The sequence below is a fragment of the Malaya genurostris genome, chromosome 3, assembly GCF_030247185.1.
Source record: "Malaya genurostris strain Urasoe2022 chromosome 3, Malgen_1.1, whole genome shotgun sequence".
Taxonomy (NCBI): Eukaryota; Metazoa; Arthropoda; class Insecta; order Diptera; family Culicidae; genus Malaya; species Malaya genurostris.
Window position 1 is genome coordinate 156,033,192 of NC_080572.1, and position 20,247 is coordinate 156,053,438.

The 20,247-nt window shown below is 36.0% G+C and overlaps 1 protein-coding gene across 2 annotated transcripts in view; it reads right to left on the minus strand.

Annotated features, from left to right (window-relative positions):
* Window positions 1-3,880: 3,880 nt before the first annotated feature.
* Window positions 3,881-20,247, minus strand: part of LOC131436393 (putative 1-phosphatidylinositol 3-phosphate 5-kinase) — a 366,150-nt gene continuing 349,783 nt past the window's right edge. The window contains exons 9-12 of one of the 2 annotated variants that reach the window (XR_009230619.1): window positions 16,397-16,557; window positions 16,220-16,335; window positions 4,179-4,317; window positions 3,881-4,114 (exon numbers count right to left, since the gene is read on the minus strand). Coding sequence is in view for 1 of the 2 variants with exons in the window: in XM_058605096.1 (XP_058461079.1) it covers window positions 4,048-4,114; window positions 4,179-4,317; window positions 16,174-16,335; window positions 16,397-16,557 (529 nt within the window). In the remaining variant the exon portion in view is untranslated. Of the gene's footprint in view, window positions 4,115-4,178; window positions 4,318-16,173; window positions 16,336-16,396; window positions 16,558-20,247 lie in introns of both variants that reach the window. The other variant, XM_058605096.1, reaches the window with a different exon arrangement.

Below are 20,247 nucleotides of genomic sequence, written 5' to 3' on the forward strand. Positions count from 1 at the left end.
TCTCAATTAGCAGTAACAAAGGCATTGCTAATTCAGTTAATATTCCATATGATTTGACAAAAAATATTGACTGGATTAAATTCCAAAGTAATATTTCAAGTGTCTTAACTTCAATGGAAGAGCTCCCCCCACTTGAAGAATATGACTTCCTCGTTTGTTCGATTCTGGAGGCCGCAGAACAAGCACAAACCAAACGATTTCTTGGTCCATCGTCTAACAGAAGGCCTCCAAACCCTTGGTGGGACAAAGAGTGCTCAGATGCTAAGCACGCGAAACAAAATGCCTTCAAGACGTTTTTAAAACGAGGAGGAGGAACTCCTCAGAATTTTGAAAAATTCTTGACTTTAGAAACCAAGTACAAGAGCATACTTCGGGCCAAGAAATGTAGCTATTGGAGACATTTTGTCGAAGGTTTGTCAAGAGAAACCTCAATGAGCACTCTTTGGAATACGGCCAGACGAATGAGGAATCGTAACGTAGGAAATGAGAGTGAGGAATACTCGAACCGATGGATATTTGATTTTGCGAGGAAAGTTTGTCCAGATTCTGTTCCTACGCATAGCATTATTAGGGAATCTTTTTCAAATAATGGTTCCATTGATAGCCCCTTTTCAATGATGGAATTTTCCATAGCACTCATGTCTTGTAACAATAACGCTCCTGGGTTGGACAGAATTAAATTCAACTTAGTGAAGAATCTGCCCGACCTCGCAAAAAGACGTTTGTTGGAATTGTTCAACAAGCTTCTTGAGCAAAATATTGTTCCACCTGAATGGAGACAAGTGAAAGTTATCGCCATTCAAAAGCCGGGGAAACCAGCTTCCAATCACAACTCATATAGACCCATTGCGATTTTGTCCTGCATCAGAAAATTGTTCGAAAAAATTATTCTACGACGTCTCGACACTTGGGTCGAGACGAACGGTTTGTTGTCAGATACTCAGTTTGGCTTCCGTAGAAATAAAGGGACGAATGATTGCCTTGCATTACTTTCGTCTGACATCCAAATTGCCTTCACTCAAAAGCAACAAATGGCATCTGTATTTTTAGACATTAAAGGAGCATTTGATTCAGTTTCCATTGATGTTCTTTCAGACAAGCTTCACCAACATGGACTCCCAGCGGTTATAAATAATTATTTGCACAACCTTTTGTCAGAGAAACGCATGCATTTTTCACATGGCGATTTGGTAACATTCAGAATTAGCTACATGGGTCTACTGCAAGGCTCTTGCCTCAGTCCGCTCCTCTATAATTTTTACGTGAATGACATTGACAGCTGTCTAGTATCCCCATGTACACTAAGACAATTGGCAGATGATGGCGTAGTTTCAGTTACTGGACCCAAAGCTATTGATCTGCAAAAACCATTGCAAGATACCCTAGATAACTTGTCCGTTTGGGCTGTCCATCTGGGTATCGAATTCTCTGCGGAGAAAACAGAGCTGGTCGTCTTTTCAAGAAAGCATGATCCCGCGCAGCTTCAGCTTCATATGATGGGAAGAATGATCCAACAGGTTTTGAGTTCCAAATACCTCGGGGTGTGGTTTGATTCCAAATGCACGTGGGGAGGACACATTAGGTTTCTGATAACAAAATGCCAACAAAGAGTAAATTTTCTTCGAACAATAACAGGATCTTGGTGGGGTGCTCATCCGGAAGATCTAATAAAATTGTATCAGACAACGATACTTTCAGTGATGGAATATGGATGCGTTTGCTTTCGTTCCGCTGCAAACTCTCATATTATCAAATTAGAGCGAATTCAATATCGTTGTTTGCGAATTGCTTTAGGCTGCATGCATTCGACACATACAATGAGTCTTGAAGTTCTGGCGGGAGTTCTTCCATTGAAGGATCGTTTTTGGGAGCTTTCGTCGCGACTGCTAATAAGATGCGAGGTACTGAATCCCCTAGTTATTAATAACTTCGAAAGGCTAGTTGAGCTTCAATCTCAAACAAGATTCATGACTGTATATTTTAACCATATGTCACAGGAAATCAACCCTTCAAGATATATTCCTATCCGTGTCAGCCTCCTAAATGTCCCTGACTCAACTTTATTTTTCGACACATCCATGCAGCGCGAAGTGCGTGGAATTCCGGAACACCTACGCTCGTTGGAAATCCCAAAAATATTTACAAGTAAGTTCAGGCATATCGACTCTGAGAAAATGTTTTACACGGACGGATCGCGAATTGAAGAAGCGACAGGGTTTGGTATGTTCAACAATAATGTTTCGGTCTCCTTTAGGCTTCAAGAACCTGCATCTGTTTATATAGCAGAGTTAGCAGCAGTTCATTATAGTTTGAGTGTAATCGTCACATTATCTCCAAACCATTATTTTCTTTTCACAGATAGTCTGAGTGCAATTGAAGCCATTCGCTCAAAGGCTACTGGCAAAAATGAACCTTTTTTCTTGGGCGAAATTAAACAGTGCCTGAACGTCATATTGAATAATAATTATCAAATCACAATAGTTTGGGTCCCGGCTCATTGCTCCATTCCAGGCAATGAAAGAGCCGATATTTTAGCCAAACGTGGTGCTATTGAGGGTGAAATTTATGAGAGACCAATTGCTTTCAATGAATTCTATAGCGCGTCTCGCCAAAGAACACTTGCCAGCTGGCAAGCTTCTTGGGATAAAGATGATCTGGGTCGGTGGATGCACTCAATTATTCCTAAAATATCGACAAAGGCATGGTTCAGGGGATTGGATGTGAGTAGAGATTTCATTCGTGTGATGTCCAGACTCATGTCCAATCACTACACGTTAGATGCACATCTCCTTCGAATTGGACTTTCCGAGACTAATCATTGTGCTTGTGGCGAAGGTTACCGCGATATTGACCATGTTGTTTGGACATGCGTGGAGTATCGTGATGTCAGATCTCAACTAATAAATTCCTTGCGTACCCAAGGTAGACTATCCTATGTCCCAGTTCGCGACATTCTTGCTTGTCGTGACGTTCCTTACATGAAACATCTTTATTATTTCATTAAGTCCATTGGAGTTCCAATTTAAATTTTATTTTATGTTAGATTGTTTTCTCTTCCATGAGTTCAACCAATAGTCAGTTATCTTATATTAAATAAAAGTGATGAACTGATACAAACAAACCTGAAATAGTTATAAGATCATGTACAAAATAAATGTATTTCATTTAATGTAATTTATAATAGCAACTCGCTTGATAAAAACAGTGTTTAGATTAACTAATGAATACCAACATACTAATAGGATATTCGAAATGTATTAGGTTTAAAGTACTATGTATTGTAGATGCCACGGCGAAGAAAAACTTATATATATTGCCTATGAAATAAACGTATTTATGAAAAAAAAAAAAACATATATGTATTTATGCACTAATCGCATCTAAATTTAATTATCTAGACATTGTCAGGGTAGATTTTTGATCCATGTTTTCGAAGGCGAGATATTCAATGAACAAGTTGAAAGTTGCGTTTCCAGCTATGCAAATCTTCCTTCAGAAAAAATACTTTCCCGACCGCTAAAGTCAATGAATCATTCTGAAATTTTCACAGAATAATCTAAACTAATTTTCTAAGAGATTGTTTGGGGTTTTGTGATATTCGTCACCGTTTTTGGTTTCTGAGAAAATCAGATTTGAAGCGTGAAAATAGTCCTTTAAATCACCCTAAAACACACTAACCTCAGCCCTTAAATGACGACACCAGTCATTGCCCTTATTTTCTAACAGATATTTTTAGATTCGATGCGGTAGCCTAAGTGCCCGACGACGCGGGAGATTTGATTTCTTGCTAGCTTCATTTAGAATCCATGCAGGGGATTTAAACCTAATTACTAAAAACTGTAAAGGTAAAACTGTCAGCAACATAAGGAATACACAGTAATCAGAAGTAATATATTTTTATTCTTGACGACTATAAATAAATAAACATAAAAGCTTATTGAACAGCATTTTTCGCAGTGAAACAGTACTAGAACTGTAACTGAAAGGCAGCCGATTGATAAATTGGAAAATGTGTAAAATAAAAGTGTTTCAACGTGTTTTCTGTTATCAACTCTTAGTATGTACACTAGGCTTCGCTAATTCTTCCCATCTATCTGGTACGGCTAGGAAATATCTGAAAGCATGATCAAAAATTTAAATATTTCAGTTCCTCTAAATATCAATCATTTGTCAGATACCGCTCCATTGCCTCGCTGAAACGATTTTTGTACATTTTTGGAGATACTACAGTTGGCAGCTTTCCATGTCCTCCCATAATACCAGATTGTTTTATAATAGATTCAACTCTCTTATCCAACGTAAAAGTACGTATATAGTCTGGAATTAAATAAAACACATGATTGCGTAGATGCAAATTAACAACGAATAAAAAATAATTTCACAATGTAATAGTTTTAATCAAAAGCTCGATTCACTTCAGACCATCGGCGAAGGATTCCATTCGATACGATACGATACGGAATTTAAATTCCATTCGATAGGATGATTTGTAAAATTCAGTCATCGCAATCTGATTTTGAAATTATCAATGTATGTAGGGTGATAAATATGAAAAATAACGTTTTTGCCTTTCTCATATTGAAACACTTGAAAAATTGACTAGTTAAAGTGTCATATGAGTTGAGTTTTTCATTAAAATTACGTTTCTATCCAAGTTATCTCTACCGTGGTGACGATTCAACCTTCAGTTACAACTCCCAATTTGTGATTTGGAAAAAATATGCATCAGCCGCGTGACTAAACCGGTTTCGTATGTATGTGTGAAGCCGTCATCAGTTCAAAGCATTATACGATGCGGGTAGACTTACAGTAGATCCGAATTTGATTATCAGATAGCTTTCATAAAACTGCTGTTAAGATGGCCAAAATGGGTTTTGAGAACCCGGTGCCTCCCAGCAGGAACATCCGGCCATAAAATAAAGAATTTCGCTATACCTGCTTAACCCCGCCTGATGATTTGTTTGTTAGAAGAGTGTGTCTTACTTATTTTAGACCTTCAGCGAGAAACACAAAGCTTCCCTAACGTGACTCAGGTTGGCAATGCACTCCGCCATCCAGTCGTTCACTTGTAAAATAACCCGATGCACTCCCAGCCCCTCCCCGTTGTCGATGTCGATATAACTGATTGATGATTATGATTATGATTATGATTATGATTATGATTATAATTATGATTATGATAAGGATTATGATTATGATTATGATTATGATTATGATTATGATTATGATTATGATTATGATTATGATTATGATTATGATTATGATAATGATTATGATTATGATTATGATTATGATTATGATTATGATTATGATTATGATTATGATTATGATTATGATTATGATTATGATTATGATTATGATAATGATAATGATAATGATAATGATAATGATAATGATAATGATTATGATTATGATTATGATTATGATTATGATTATGATTATGATTATGATTATGATTATGATTATGATTATGATTATGATTATGATTATGATTATGATTATGATTATGATTATGATTTTGATTATGATTATGATTATGATTATGATTATGATTATGATTATGATTATGATTATGATTATGATTATGATTATGATTATGATTATGATTATGATTATGATTATGATTATGATTATGATTATGATTATGATTATGATTATGATTATGATTATGATTATGATTATGATTATGATTATGATTATGATTATGATTATGATTATGATTATGATTATGATTATGATTATGATTATGATTATGATTATGATTATGATTATGATTATGATTATGATTATGATTATGATTATGATTATGATTATGATTATGATTATGATTATGATTATGATTATGTTTATTATGATTATGATTATGATTATGATTATGATTATGATTATGATTATGATTATGATTATGATTATGATTATGATTATGATTATGATTATGATTATGATTATGATTATGATTATGATTATGATTATGATTATGATTATGATTATGATTATGATTATGATTATGATTATGATTATGATTATGATTATGATTATGATTATGATTATGATTATGATTATGATTATGATTATGATTATGATTATGATTATGATTATGATTATGATTATGATTATGATTATGATTATGATTATGATTATGATTATGATTATGATTATGATTATGATTATGATTATGATTATGATTATGATTATGATTATGATTATGATTATGATTATGATTATGATTATGATTATGATTATGATTATGATTATGATTATGATTATGATTATGATTATGATTATGATTATGATTATGATTATGATTATGATTATGATTATGATTATGATTATGATTATGATTATGATTATGATTATGATTATGATTATGATTATGATTATGATTATGATTATGATTATGATTATGATTATGATTATGATTATGATTATGATTATGATTATGATTATGATTATGATTATGATTATGATTATGATTATGATTATGATTATGATTATGATTATGATTATGATTATGATTATGATTATGATTATGATTATGATTATGATTATGATTATGATTATGATTATGGTTATGATTATGGTTATGATTATGATTATGATTATGATTATGATTATGATTATGATTATGATTATGATTATGATTATGATTAGGATTATGATTATGATTATGATTATGATTATGATTATGATTATGATTATGATTATGATTATGATTATGATTATGATTATGATTATGATTATGATTATGATTATGATTATGATTATGATTATGATTATGATTATGATTATGATTATGATTATGATTATGATTATGATTATGATTATGATTATGATTATGATTATGATTATGATTATGATTATGATTATGATTATGATTATGATTATGATTATGATTATGATTATGATTATGATTATGATTATGATTATGATTATGATTGATTATGATTATGATTATGATTATGATTATGATTATGATTATGATTATGATTATGATTATGATTATGATTATGATTATGATTATGATTATGATTATGATTATGATTATGATTATGATTATGATTATGATTATGATTATGATTATGATTGTGTAGTCCACCTACTGACAAGAGACAATACAAGAGCGGACACTGTGTGCCTAAAAATCATATTATATTTTTAAATAAAGAAAAAACCGACACTCAAGTTAGCACATGAGCTAGCAGATAAGCCAGCATCGCGAGCTGGTTCTTCGAAGCATACGACTCCCGATCTAGTAGCAACACAGCACACGAGAGTGTGCTTCAGACTTCGTATGTGTGTTTTTAAAAGGTACAGCATACGGACTGTATGAAAGCTGGCTCGTGTGCTGGTCCATCACTGTTATTTTTATTGTTATTATTATTATTGACTTCACTACACCACCAGCACGGTATTACTGCGCTACTGGCTGTGAAAATTGCATCTTTTTTCAAATAATTCAAATATTTTACTAATATCACATACTTGTTAGGACTAAATGAAAGCGTTGCACTAATTTCGAAAGTCGTGTATTTATCGCTTCAAAACTGAAATTGAATAAGCATATTTTACCATACATTTTCCGCACTTCAAGAAGTCTTACTTTTCAGTGTGCTTTCTGTTTCAAGTATACTAACAATACTTTTAACCTTTTACTAATTCAATCTGTTTCAAACAGACACAAATATTAAATTCAAATATAAATAGGCCAATTACAACTACTTGTTCTATTTAAGAAAATCACTGAACCCAGTCCGTTGCTCACTCGTGGCACTTCCTTTCCTCGCGTTCTCTCGATGGCGGCAAAGTCGTTTCTTTTGGATGTGTTGCCATGTTTCCAGATGTGGTAACATCCTTCCCCGGGTGCATCTTGCTGTTCGCCAAGACTGCACTCAGTGTCTCCACTTCCAATTTTGATAGCTTTGATACCGACCTTCGAAATGTTCCTCTCGTAGTATGTACAATGGCTTGTCGAACTCTACCTTCATTATCTTTCATCGTCTCGATCACTCAACCTCTAATCCATCCGTTACGTTTTCCCTCATCGGCGATCAAGACCAGATCACTTTTTTCGATAGGTGTAGTCTCGCTAAACCACTTCGGTTGTCTACGGATAACTGGCAAGTATTCCAGTATCCAACGCTGCCAAAACACATTCAGGATTCCTTGAATTCGTTCCGACGATTCTCGAACATACTTTGGTTGATAGTGTATATCTACTGACGGTTGTTTCACTCCATTCGAGGTACCCAGCAGAAAGTGATTCGGCGTGAGTCTCCGATTCTTCCGAGTCTATTGGTAGGTATGTCAAAGGTCTAGTATTCACTAGGCCTTCCGCTTCTGTAATGAACGTATGCAGGCATTCGTCATCCGCGTAGGCTTCTCCCATAGCTATTTTGACTGATCGAACCAATCGCTCCCACGCGCCACCCATGTGGGGAGCCCCGGGTGGGATGAATGTCCATTTAGTCGTGGTGTTAGTGAAAGTAGCTGACAACGCTTGGTTTATCTGTTCTCTCAGGATTCGTTCCGCCCCACGAAAGTTGGAGCCGTTGTCGGTAAAGAACTCGATCGACGATTCACGACGAGAGACAAATATTTTGACGCAAGAAATGCACGATGCGGTCGACAGATAATAAGCTATCACTAAATGTACTGCCCGAATGATGATACAGGTAAACAAACATATCCATCGTTTTACGTTTGACCTTCCCCTTTTCTCCAAGAGCGGACCGAAATAATCTATTCCTACGTAACTGAAGGGACGTATGTGGTCAGCTACCCGTGCGGAGGGTAACGGTGCCATTGGGGGTATTTTTGGCAGAGCTCGTCTGATTTTACATTCTGACATGCTCGTGCTGCTTGTCGTATTGATGGTCGCAGTCCTGGTATCATGTAAAGCTGGCGCATTTCATTGAAGATTGTTTCCATATTTGCATGATGGTAAAGGCGATGCACAGTGGTTTGAATCGACAAAAACGTGAACTTAATTCTCTAGCTGCTAAACCGTTGATCCGATATACATAGTTCCTTTGGAGAACTCATTCCTCGTGATTTGAACACATTAAAAAAATGTGCAAAACTTTTTTCCCTCAAGAGATAGATTTTTTCCCTTAAGAGATAGAAAAATGATGTCTTCTACAAAGTTTTAGAACTTCTAACGAGAAAACACTTTGCCGAAGAAGCTATAGGTCTAATGCAAGAAGTTTCGGATATATGAAGCATTTTCGTTTGAAACCACTTAAACTCAATTAAGTCAAATCAATTAACCACAATTAAAAACTACTATGTTCGAGACAATTACTAAAAACACAAAATTACACATTTTTGTTGAAGACTTTATACGGTTTGGCCTTTTCCTTAAAAAGTTATTTAACATTTAAACTTTTATATACACGTACATGAATAAAATTGTTTATCTTCATATCACGCGTTATTTGTGATATCGACTGATAAGTTACATTTAGGCAACAACTTTTGCAAGATATCGCAGTCGAGGTATAAAAAATAGAACATTAGTTTTAACACCAGCCGAAAGAGTAGAAGTAGAAAATGTAATAGAATTGCAGTAAGGCAACAGATTAGTTACAAATTCCCTAAAACCAAACAAACTTGTTTTTGTTGGTTATTATTCTATATTCTTAGTCTGTGCAAGTTTTTATACTTAAGTTCAGGCTTTTCTCTTTTGAAAAAATGTCTCGACTCATAATTTACATAATTTGATTCAATACTTTACCGTGTACGCCTGTATGTAACGTTGAACCACTCACGCATTTTATTGTAATATTATTATCCACCAAATGTTCCACCTGTATTATCAACCAACTCTTTTGTGTTCTTAAAAATAATTTGCAGCGCTGCTCTCACCAACACCAACAGTGCATATTTGGAGCAGGAAATTTAATATAAAGTTACTTCACTGTGCTTCATTTTTCAATATACATGAAAAGTAAACCTAAGCGTCAATATAAATAAACGATCATATTCATTGAAATTAATGTATTCCAATTCACTTTTACATCGAGGATGGTTTTGAATCGATTTTTTTCAACTGATGTCCATTTCATAGTACTGGCCCTTATTACCGTTCTCACTTCCGCTTTCACATTCACTTCACTTACATGTCACTTCACTTACAAGTCACTTCACGTACATGTCACTTCACTTGATTTTCGCTAATACCAGTATCACGCATAGTGAAGTGATCAAAACTAATTTTTTTCAACAAAATGTTGGTGGCGTGATGTTCATAATGACATCAGCGACTTCCGTAATAGGGGCCTACATTCACTTCACTTGATTTCCACCGTGAAGTGATACCCATAATAAGGGTCGCAGTCACTTCACTTTGTTTTCACCGTGTAGTGACGCCGATAATAAGGGCCACTATTTATTTATAAATCGTGTGAATTTTATTATTATTTTTTCAGTGTATAGCTTAATTCATAAGAACGTATTTGTTTTTAGGCGTACTAATAATGGTGTAAGATATCATCCTTGAAATGAATTGGATTGGAATTAAAAGAACGGATAAGGAATATTCTATTAAAAGAATAAGGAAAACTTGTCGAAATTTAATGAGTACGTTAACATGCTTCTTTAGTTTGATCAATTGCATACAAGAATGCATCATAAAATTATATTCAATCATTACACCATTGCACCAAAGCTACACTAACGACCGATTCCAATTTTAGAACATTTCCTACAAAGCTCCTTTTAATAAAACAAAAATAGTTGTTTTAGTAAATGTTTTTGCAAAGAAATTGGTCAAAAAAACACTCTATATTTCGTTGTCTTATTTACACAATTTAAAAGGGCCACGATACACACTTCGTAACTTAACATTACTTGATTTAAGCTTTCCAAAAAGTGTATGTATGTGCCTTTTGGTCTGCGACCGTGCTTCTTATTAGTAGTTAAAGTTAGTGTATATAAAAGTTTAAATGTTAAATAACTTTTTAAGGAAAAGGCCAAACCGTGCACAGTCTTCAACAAGAATGTGTAATTTCATGTTTTTAGTAATTGTCTCGAACATAGTAGACACTGAAAATAATTGCGAAAAAAGTTATGTACAAACAATTGATTTTAGGTGGTTTCAAACGAAAATGCTTCATATATCCGAAACTTCTTGCATTAGACCTATAGCTTCCTCCTCAAAGTTTTTTCTTGTTAAAAGTTCTAAAACTTTGTAGAAGACATCGTGTTTCTATCTCTTAAGATAAAAAAGTTGTTGAAATGAACTTTTATCGTAGTAGGCTTTGCACATTTTATATTGTGATCCAATCACGAGGAATATTTTTGTGAATGAGTTCTCCAAAGGAACTATGTATATCGGATCAACGGTTTAGCAGCTAGAGAATTAGGTTCACGTTTTTGTCGATTCAAACCACTGTGCGATAGTACCAATCAATAAGAAGTTTCGTCACTCTGTAATCATTCGGCAGAATAACTGGAAAACGTGCATCAAACGGTAGGTGCGTCGCCTTCCTGGCTCGACTACTCTGCCTTAACAAACCCTTTGAATCGATAGTTGGTACAAACTGGTACAGCTTACTTTCCTTCTCTACAGATTTCCTTTGGCCGAAGGGTAGCTCACAGTTATTCTTCAAACAAATCACCTCGTCTGTATACGTCTCATATTGAACTTGTTTGAAAAGAGCTTCTTTCGCAGTTTGTAGCTCCTCTTGCCGAAGATGTCCTGAAATTCTCGGGCGATCGTTACGTACATTGTTCAGGAATCGAAATATATATGCCATCGCTCGCAGCATTCGGTCCCATCGAGAAAATCGGTGGTATGATATCAGAGGTTCTATTATAGTATGAAAATATATCGAAGACCGTAACTCTTCGGTTGTCGCAACAGTAAGTTTTGTCGAGCGCGGCCACTCTTCTTCTTGAAGGCGCAAAAAACTCGGTCCTTCAAACCATTTGCTATTATCGTTGAAGTATTGGCCTCGCCCTCACTTAGTGGCTTCGTCGGCTGGGTTCGATTTAGTTGGGACCCACCTCCATTCGGTAACGTTTGACGATTCCAGAATTTCGCTTACTCGATGAGCTACAAAGGGCCGATAATGTCTTAGGTCTGCTTGTATCCACGACAGAGCGGTAGTGGAGTCCGTCCACAATACTCGTTTGCCAAGTGGGACCGCGAGGGAATCTTGCACGAATTTCATTAACTTAACACCTAAAACGCATCCTTGTAATTCCAGCCGAGGCACTGACATATGTTTAACTGGTGCCACCTTAGCCTTGCCTGCAACGAGAACACATTGCGGTATACCGTTCGTGTCTATCGTTTGAAGATAAACTGCGCAATCGAAAGCAGTTTCGCTTGCGTCCGTTGGACTATGTGTTGCTGATTTGGACTATGTGTAGTTATGAATCTTCCGTGGCTCCGACATCGGGTCTCCTCGGTCCCGATAGAATCAATCAGTTTTTGTCTTTCATCGAGGAACTTCTGTTGAAGATCTAGCTCTAAGCGTCGCATCGGTAAGTTGGGATGCGCGTGATGATGCGGGACTTTTTGAGGACTTGTCACGCGGAGGGGCGCATTTTGAACAAGTCCACGCACGGTCGCTTATAGAACTCGTAACACCGGTACAGGAAAAATGCCACCAAGAGTCACAAGCGTCGCATTGCACGAAATCATCCGCTGAATCGGGTCTGTTGCATGCGACACAACTAGTCGGTTCCGCATTGAGGTTAGGGTTGGGAGGAGTTCGAGTCACTCGCATCGACATTGAAAATTTTGAAGATTTTGTTAGGACTAAATGAAAGCGTTGCACTAATTTCGATTTTGCCAATTCAATATGTTTAAAAACAAACACAAATATTAAATTCAAATATAAATAGGTCAATTACAACTACTTGTTCTATTTAAGAAAATCACTGAACCCAGTCCATTGCTCACTCGACTTGATGGCGGCAAAGTCGTTTCTTTTGGAAGTGTTGCCATGTTTCCAGATGTGGTAACACACTAGTAGCAGACATCCATAAGCTAGAGTGACTATAATCAGAGTGGCGACAGCTGTTCGTTTGGAATGACAGCTCTCAGTTCCAAACGAGCAAACGACCTGTCAATTCAATGTGAAGGTAATGGAATGTTTTGAATTGTTGCCAAAATTACGGATGAGATGTCGTCACTCTGGTTATAGGCACTCTACCATAAGCGTTTCGTTTTCTTTATAGCGTGTACGAAATAGAACAAAGCACGCATCGTTCGTTTTGCGTTTTTTCTTCCACCGTACCACCACGTACTGGTGTTGTACATATTGTTATTCTACATGGAGATTTGAAAACTTTTACACTCAGGGCGAACTGCGGAACCGGAGGTCGGATCCAGATGAAATTTCACAGTAGCTTTGAACATAATATGAGCTTTAATTCTAATCAAGATTTGTGAAATCTCGCGTGAAATGTGAATCGTAGAGAAATCAATGTAAATTCTGGTTTTGGAGTTTCATCAGCCAATTTAATGGGATTTGTACCTGTTTTTAACCATCGTTCGTTAAAAAAATAGTGAAATGGGTTATTTTTTTACTTATCACGCTTTAGTTTCTGAGCCGGAAGTCGGATCCGAATAAAAGGTTCTATAAATTTTTAGGAAATTATAGGACCTTTCATTTGAATCTTCATCTGTGAAAATCGGTTGAGCCAAATCAGAGAAAATTGAGTGCACACTTTTTTCTAATTTTCACATATTACCATGTAACTCCGGAACCGGAAGTCGGATTCAATAGCAGGCTATGGGACCATTAGACCTTTTATTTAAATCTTATACCGTTTTCGTTTTTTAACCTACACGCGGGCGACTCTGACTCCGAGTAAAACGAACACGCGGTACGCGCCCTAAACAACAAGTCATATAAAAAATAAACAAACTCGCATGGATGTCGTGGTGCGACCTGAGAAAATTTTCAGAGCAAAACTTCGCGATTAGAGTCCGATCTAGAGCGGCCCCAGGTTCCTAGAACAAACATCTCAAAACTCGTTTGGGCCAGTCTGTGTCAGCGCTCTGACCAATAAACGAAAACGGTATTAGTTTGTGAAAATCGGTTCAGCCATCTCTGAAGAAAAGTGAGTGCATATTTTTCTATTTTTTGGTGCCTATATCTCCGGAACCAGAAGTCGGATCGGGATGAAATTCAATAGCAGGCTATGGGACAATAAGACCTTTCATTTGAATCTTAGTTTGTGAAAATGGGTTTAGCCATCTCTGAGAAAAGTCAGTGCATATTTTTGTTACATACATACATACACACACGCGGACACATATATACACACAGATATTTGCTCAGTTCGTCGAGCTGAGTCGAATGGTATATGACATTCGGCCCTCTGGGTCTCGGTTAAAAAGTCGGTTTTCACAGTGATTGCATAGCCTTTCTATATGAGAAAGGGAAAAAACACCAACTACAACTTTCTCAGAAGCAAGGCGCAAATTGTTGAGTTGAATTAAGAGATAATTTAGTAAAATAAAGTGAGACATTGAAAAAATCTGATAACTGAAGGGAAAAAGACACTCCTGCAATTATCACCTTTTACGACATGGAAGAAGGAACCCAGTGGATCTATTCTTGGTTCATTTTTCTCCGCCGGATACCACACATCATCTAGGCTGGTACTGTCCGGAGAAAGACAATAGGTACCATCAATCTTCAAGTGAACCCCAGTCACTTCTATTAGCTGGGCAAGTTTCAAGTGGGACACATAACACATGGATCAATAAGTCCCGAGACTAACAATGGAAACAACATTTTTTTCTTGCAAAATTTTGTTTTATTCATCAACATAATCACCTTTTAGGGTGATACAATGGTTCCAACGTTTTTCCAATTTTTCAATACCATGTTTATAAAAAACATTATCTTTCGCTTCAAAATAAGCTTCAGTTTGAGCGATGACCTCCTCATTTGAGCCAAATCTTTTTCCCTGGAGCATTTTTTTAAGATCAGCAAAGAGCCAGTAGTCACTGGGGGCTAAATCTGGCGAGTATCGGGAAGCAGATCGAAGCCCAATTCGTTCAATTTCGCCATTGTTTTCATCGACTTGTGGCAGGGTGCACTGTCTTGATGAAAAAGGATTTTTTTCTCGGCATGTGCGGTCGTTTTTTGCGATTTCCTCCTTCAAACGCACCAGTAAGTCAATATAATAATCACTGTTGATCGATTTACCTTTTTCGAGGTAGTCAATGAAAATCACGCCATGCGTATCCCAAAAAACTGACGCCATGACTTTGCCAGCTTACTACTGCGTTTTCGGAAGCTGTGCGCCACTCAGATGACTGCCGCTTCGACTCTGGAGTGTAGTGATGTATCCATGTTTCGTCCATGGTCACGTAACGACGCAAGAAATCTTTTTTGTTGCGAGTAAATAGCGATAAACTGCTTTCTGAATCATCGACTCGTTGCTGTTTTTGTTCCATCGAAAGCAATCGCGGCACCCACTTGGAAAAAACCTTTTTTCATGCTCAATTTTTCATGAAGGATAGTAAATACACTTCCATATGATATCTGTATCATCTCAGCAATCTCACGGAGCTTCACTTTACGATCTTTCATTATAATTTTTGTCACTTCACTCACATTTTCCGGTGTAACGGCTTCCAACGGTTTACCGGAGCGTTCCGCGTCATTTGTGTCGGTACGGCCACGTTTAAACTCGGCGAACCACCGACAAATCGTTGCTTTTGATGGACAAGAATCCGGATAACATTTTTCAATCCATTGTTTAGCTTGCACGGTGTTTTTACCCATTAAAAAACAATGTTTTATCAAAACACGAAACTCGGTTTTTTCCATTTTTTAAACAAACTACAAAACGACTTTACTCCAACCTCGATAACTCAGCTATTTCTGGTCGGATCGACTTAAAATTTTGACCCGTTTCAAGCAAAGGTTAGTACTCTAGAAAGACGTGTTTAATGGTTTACTACGAGCGCCATCTCTGCTTTAGTCTCGGGACTTATTGATCCATGTGTTAAACGTAAAGCAAAACATCAATACAGTTTGTTTAGTACAAAATATGTGAGCTCAAATGTATGATTTGATATATGCTTTTGAAACAGAATCAAGAACACAATTTAGAATCATAGAATCAAAGAGCATTGTCTTATCGGAACATTTTCATATTTTGTGCCTAATGAGTCTTAACACCATAAAATTAAATTCTTACCTATTATTCCAACTATTAGTAACCGCTCCTTATTGTCTAAACCTACCAACAACGAGTAATCCATCACCGCATTCTTTTCTAGAAAAGAAGCATCTCGATCAATGGCTTCTTTAAGAACTGAACGGCTGTGGGTAAGAATATACAATGGATTTGTCCATGACACTAAAATAAGCGAAATATTAGATCAAATAGAATGTACACAACTATTGCGGGGAATTCTAACTCTGCATAAGATTTTCATCCATCAAAACGATTTCTCCTGATTGACGATTAGGATTAACCATCCGATTACGCAATGATCCTTTAAGGTCGTATTTGTCACTAATCTCCCTGTTACGAAAGAGATTCTCCATGACCAAAACGGTTCTCTCTATAGATGCATTCCTGAAACAAAGTAAAAAAACAACTATACTATAAAGTATATATATATATATATATATATATATATATATATATATATATATATATATATATATATATATATATATATATATATATATATATATATATATATATATATATATATATATATATATATATATATATATATATATATATATATATATATATATATATATATATATATATATATATATATATATATATATATATATATATATATATATATATATATATATATATATATATATATATATATATATATATATATATATATATATATATATATATATATATATATATATATATATATATATAAGGTGTACAACTTTGCTTCCGCCCATACGAAATTCCTGAATTTCATCCGGATCCGACTTTCGGATCCGGAGACCGTAAAAAATGTTCTAAATCGAATAAATAGTTTTTATCAGTAAAGAATCGAAGAAAATTATTTTGAAGAAAACCACAGTACTATATATGATAGTATGTTTGATATGAGAAAGGCATCATTACACCACTAGGTGGAATAAAACATGTTTTTTATTTTAATATGGTACGTGGAATTTTCGAGATATTGTTTTTTGAAGTTTCGTGTTTATAAAAAAGAGCCTTTTTTCAACAGCCTATACCGTAAAATCTAATAAAGGTTCAAAAATTCGTTCAAAAACATGAAATGTGCGTCTTTTCCTTAGCTTTTAAATAAGCAGTTCCATAAAACAAACTTCATTCAGTAAAAACCATTCAAGCGAAGAGGTTGTGTTTCGATTGTACTGGCTCGTGAGTTAACGGCTGCTACCGAGACAATTCTAAGCTTCAGGTAGTTAAACTGCCCATAGCAAACGCAATATTCGGGGCGTTTCCCGACTGGAAAGCTAGCAACGAAGGCCATCCCGTTCATACGCACAGAGGTGTAGAGACACAGAGGTGCGAGAGCATAGAAGTGACGAGTCACAGAGGTACCATCGCATAAAGGTGCGAAGACGAAGGGGTGCAAAGGCACAGAGGTGCTAAAGCAACCCAGTGCTGATCTACCAGGTACCAGAATTTGTACGCTGCGTAGGATCAAAAGAGACGGCATATATCGCGAGGTGCTACACTGCAAGCATCGCATTTGATCGCCACCAAGAGCAAAAGCACTGTACCTGGGGTCAGGTACAGCAAGTGCAGTGGTGTTCACAACGACGGCAGAGCAACTGAGATAGCAGTAAACGACAGAAGACTGCCAATTGGAAACAGCAAAAGACTGCCAATTGGAAATCGTTGGAAGAGCTTCACGTCGTTCTTCACGATAAAGGAACAGAGACATCAGCTACAAGGTAGATTTAATTTAATTTATTTTTTATTTCTTATATCTGAAATTTTACTAAACATAAGTTTTATTTTGGTATTATTAATTTACAAAAAAAAATTTAATGTAATGGATGATCTCATGGAAGATCATCCGAATCCGATTCCGGATACTAGTAAAAGTTTAAATACTCCGAGGGCTAAACATTATCCACAGGGTACCACTGGGCCATGGATAGTCTATCTTCGAAAAAAAGAAAAGATTTTAAACTTGATGCAAATTACAAAGGATTTGACATCACATTTCTCTGAAGTTAAAGAAATCTGTAAGGTTAATAGAGATAAAATTCGAGTTGTAGTTAACGACTTGAAACAGGCAAACGATATTGTAACCTGTAAATTATTTGCTATTGAATATCGAGTTTACATTCCATCGAAGGAGGTAGAAATTGACGGTGTTGTGACTGAAGCAAGTCTGACAGCAGATGATTTACTTAAAAATGGAGTTGGCCGTTTTAAAAACTCCATGCTTGAGGGAGTTAAGATACTCGAGTGCAAACAATTGTACTCAGCATCTATTGTCGATGGAAAAAAGTCTTATCGTCCCTCAGATTCGTTTCGCGTAACATTTGCCGGATCTGCATTGCCTAGCCATGTCTATATCGATAAAATTCGTCTTCCTGTTCGGCTTTTCGTACCGCATGTTATGAATTGCACGAACTGTAAAAAATTCGGACATACAGCTACTTACTGTAGTAATAAGTCCAAATGTATCAAATGTCAAGGGCCTCATAAGGATAATCTTTGCGATAAAGATGTTGAAAAATGTGTTTATTGTGGGGAAAGCCCTCATGATGATCTTTCAGTGTGCGCTGCATTTAAGCTGCGTAAAGACAAAATGAAGCTTTCTTTAAAAGCACGGTCTAAGCGCACATATGCAGAAATGCTCAAAACGGTCATACATGTCTCCCCTTTGGAAACCGAAAACGGTTTTTCAAATCTTGCGGAGCCAGAGGAATCTGACTCTGACGGAAATAGTGAAGATACCTCGTTTGTCACTCCTCAAGGGTCTGTTAAGAGGAGATTAACAAACCACAAAATACCAAAAAAGACACCTAAAATTATACCTTCAAAAAAAGATCCCCGTGTTAAAGCTAAAAAGCCAAATTTAAAACCAAAAACTGTGCCTCCTGGTTTGTCAAATTCACAAACCAATCCAGGAACTAGCTCAAGAAAAGACAATAATCCAGTGGGCTCCATTTCACATTCACCAACAGGATTACTGAAATTTTCGGAAATTGTAGAATGGATTTTCGCTGCATTCAATATTTCTGAACCTCTAAAGACCATCATAACAGCATTCCTTCCAATAGCTAGAACTTTTTTGAAACAGTTATCAGCTCAATGGCCAGCTCTTACAGGTTTTGTATCATTTGATGGATAATTTATCATCCGCCGCAAATGATTCAATCACTGTCCTGCAGTGGAATTGTCGAAGCATCATGCCTAAACTTGATTCATTTAAAGTTTTGTTGCATAGTCAAAAATGTGATGTATTTGCTTTGTGCGAAACATGGCTTACATCAAACATAGCCTTAAATTTTAATGACTTTAACATTATACGTCTCGACAGAGACTCCCCGTATGGTGGAGTGCTTTTAGGAATTAAGAAATGTTATTCCTTTTATAGATTAAACATTCCTTCGACTTCTAGTATAGAAGTTGTTGCTTGTCAAATAAACATTAAAGGAAAGGACATTTGCATTGCTTCGGTATATATTCCTCCAAGAGCTCAAGTTGGACAACGACAGCTTAATGAAATTGTCGAAGCCCTTCCTGCTCCACGTTTGATTTTAGGAGATTTCAATTCGCACGGAATGATGTGGGGTTACGTTTACAATGATAGCAGATCATCTCTAATATATAATATTTGCGACAATTTTAGCATGACGGTACTAAATATGGGTAGCATGACACGGATCCCAAGACCTCCTGCACGTCCAAGTGCATTAGATTTATCTCTTTGTTCGACTTCAATTCGACTAGATTGCACCTGGAAAGTATTTCCTGATTTACATGGTAGCGATCATTTACCAATCATCATCTCAATTAGCAGTAACAAAGGCATTGCTAATTCAGTTAATATTCCATATGATTTGACAAAAAATATTGACTGGATTAAATACCAAAGTAATATTTCAAGTGTCTTAACTTCAATGGAAGAGCTTCCCCCACTTGAAGAATATGACTTCCTCGTTTGTTCGATTCTGGAGGCCGCAGAACAAGCCCAAACCAAACGATTTCTTGGTCCATCGTCTAACAGAAGACCTCCAAATCCTTGGTGGGACAAAGAGTGCTCAGATGCTAAACACGCGAAACAAAATGCTT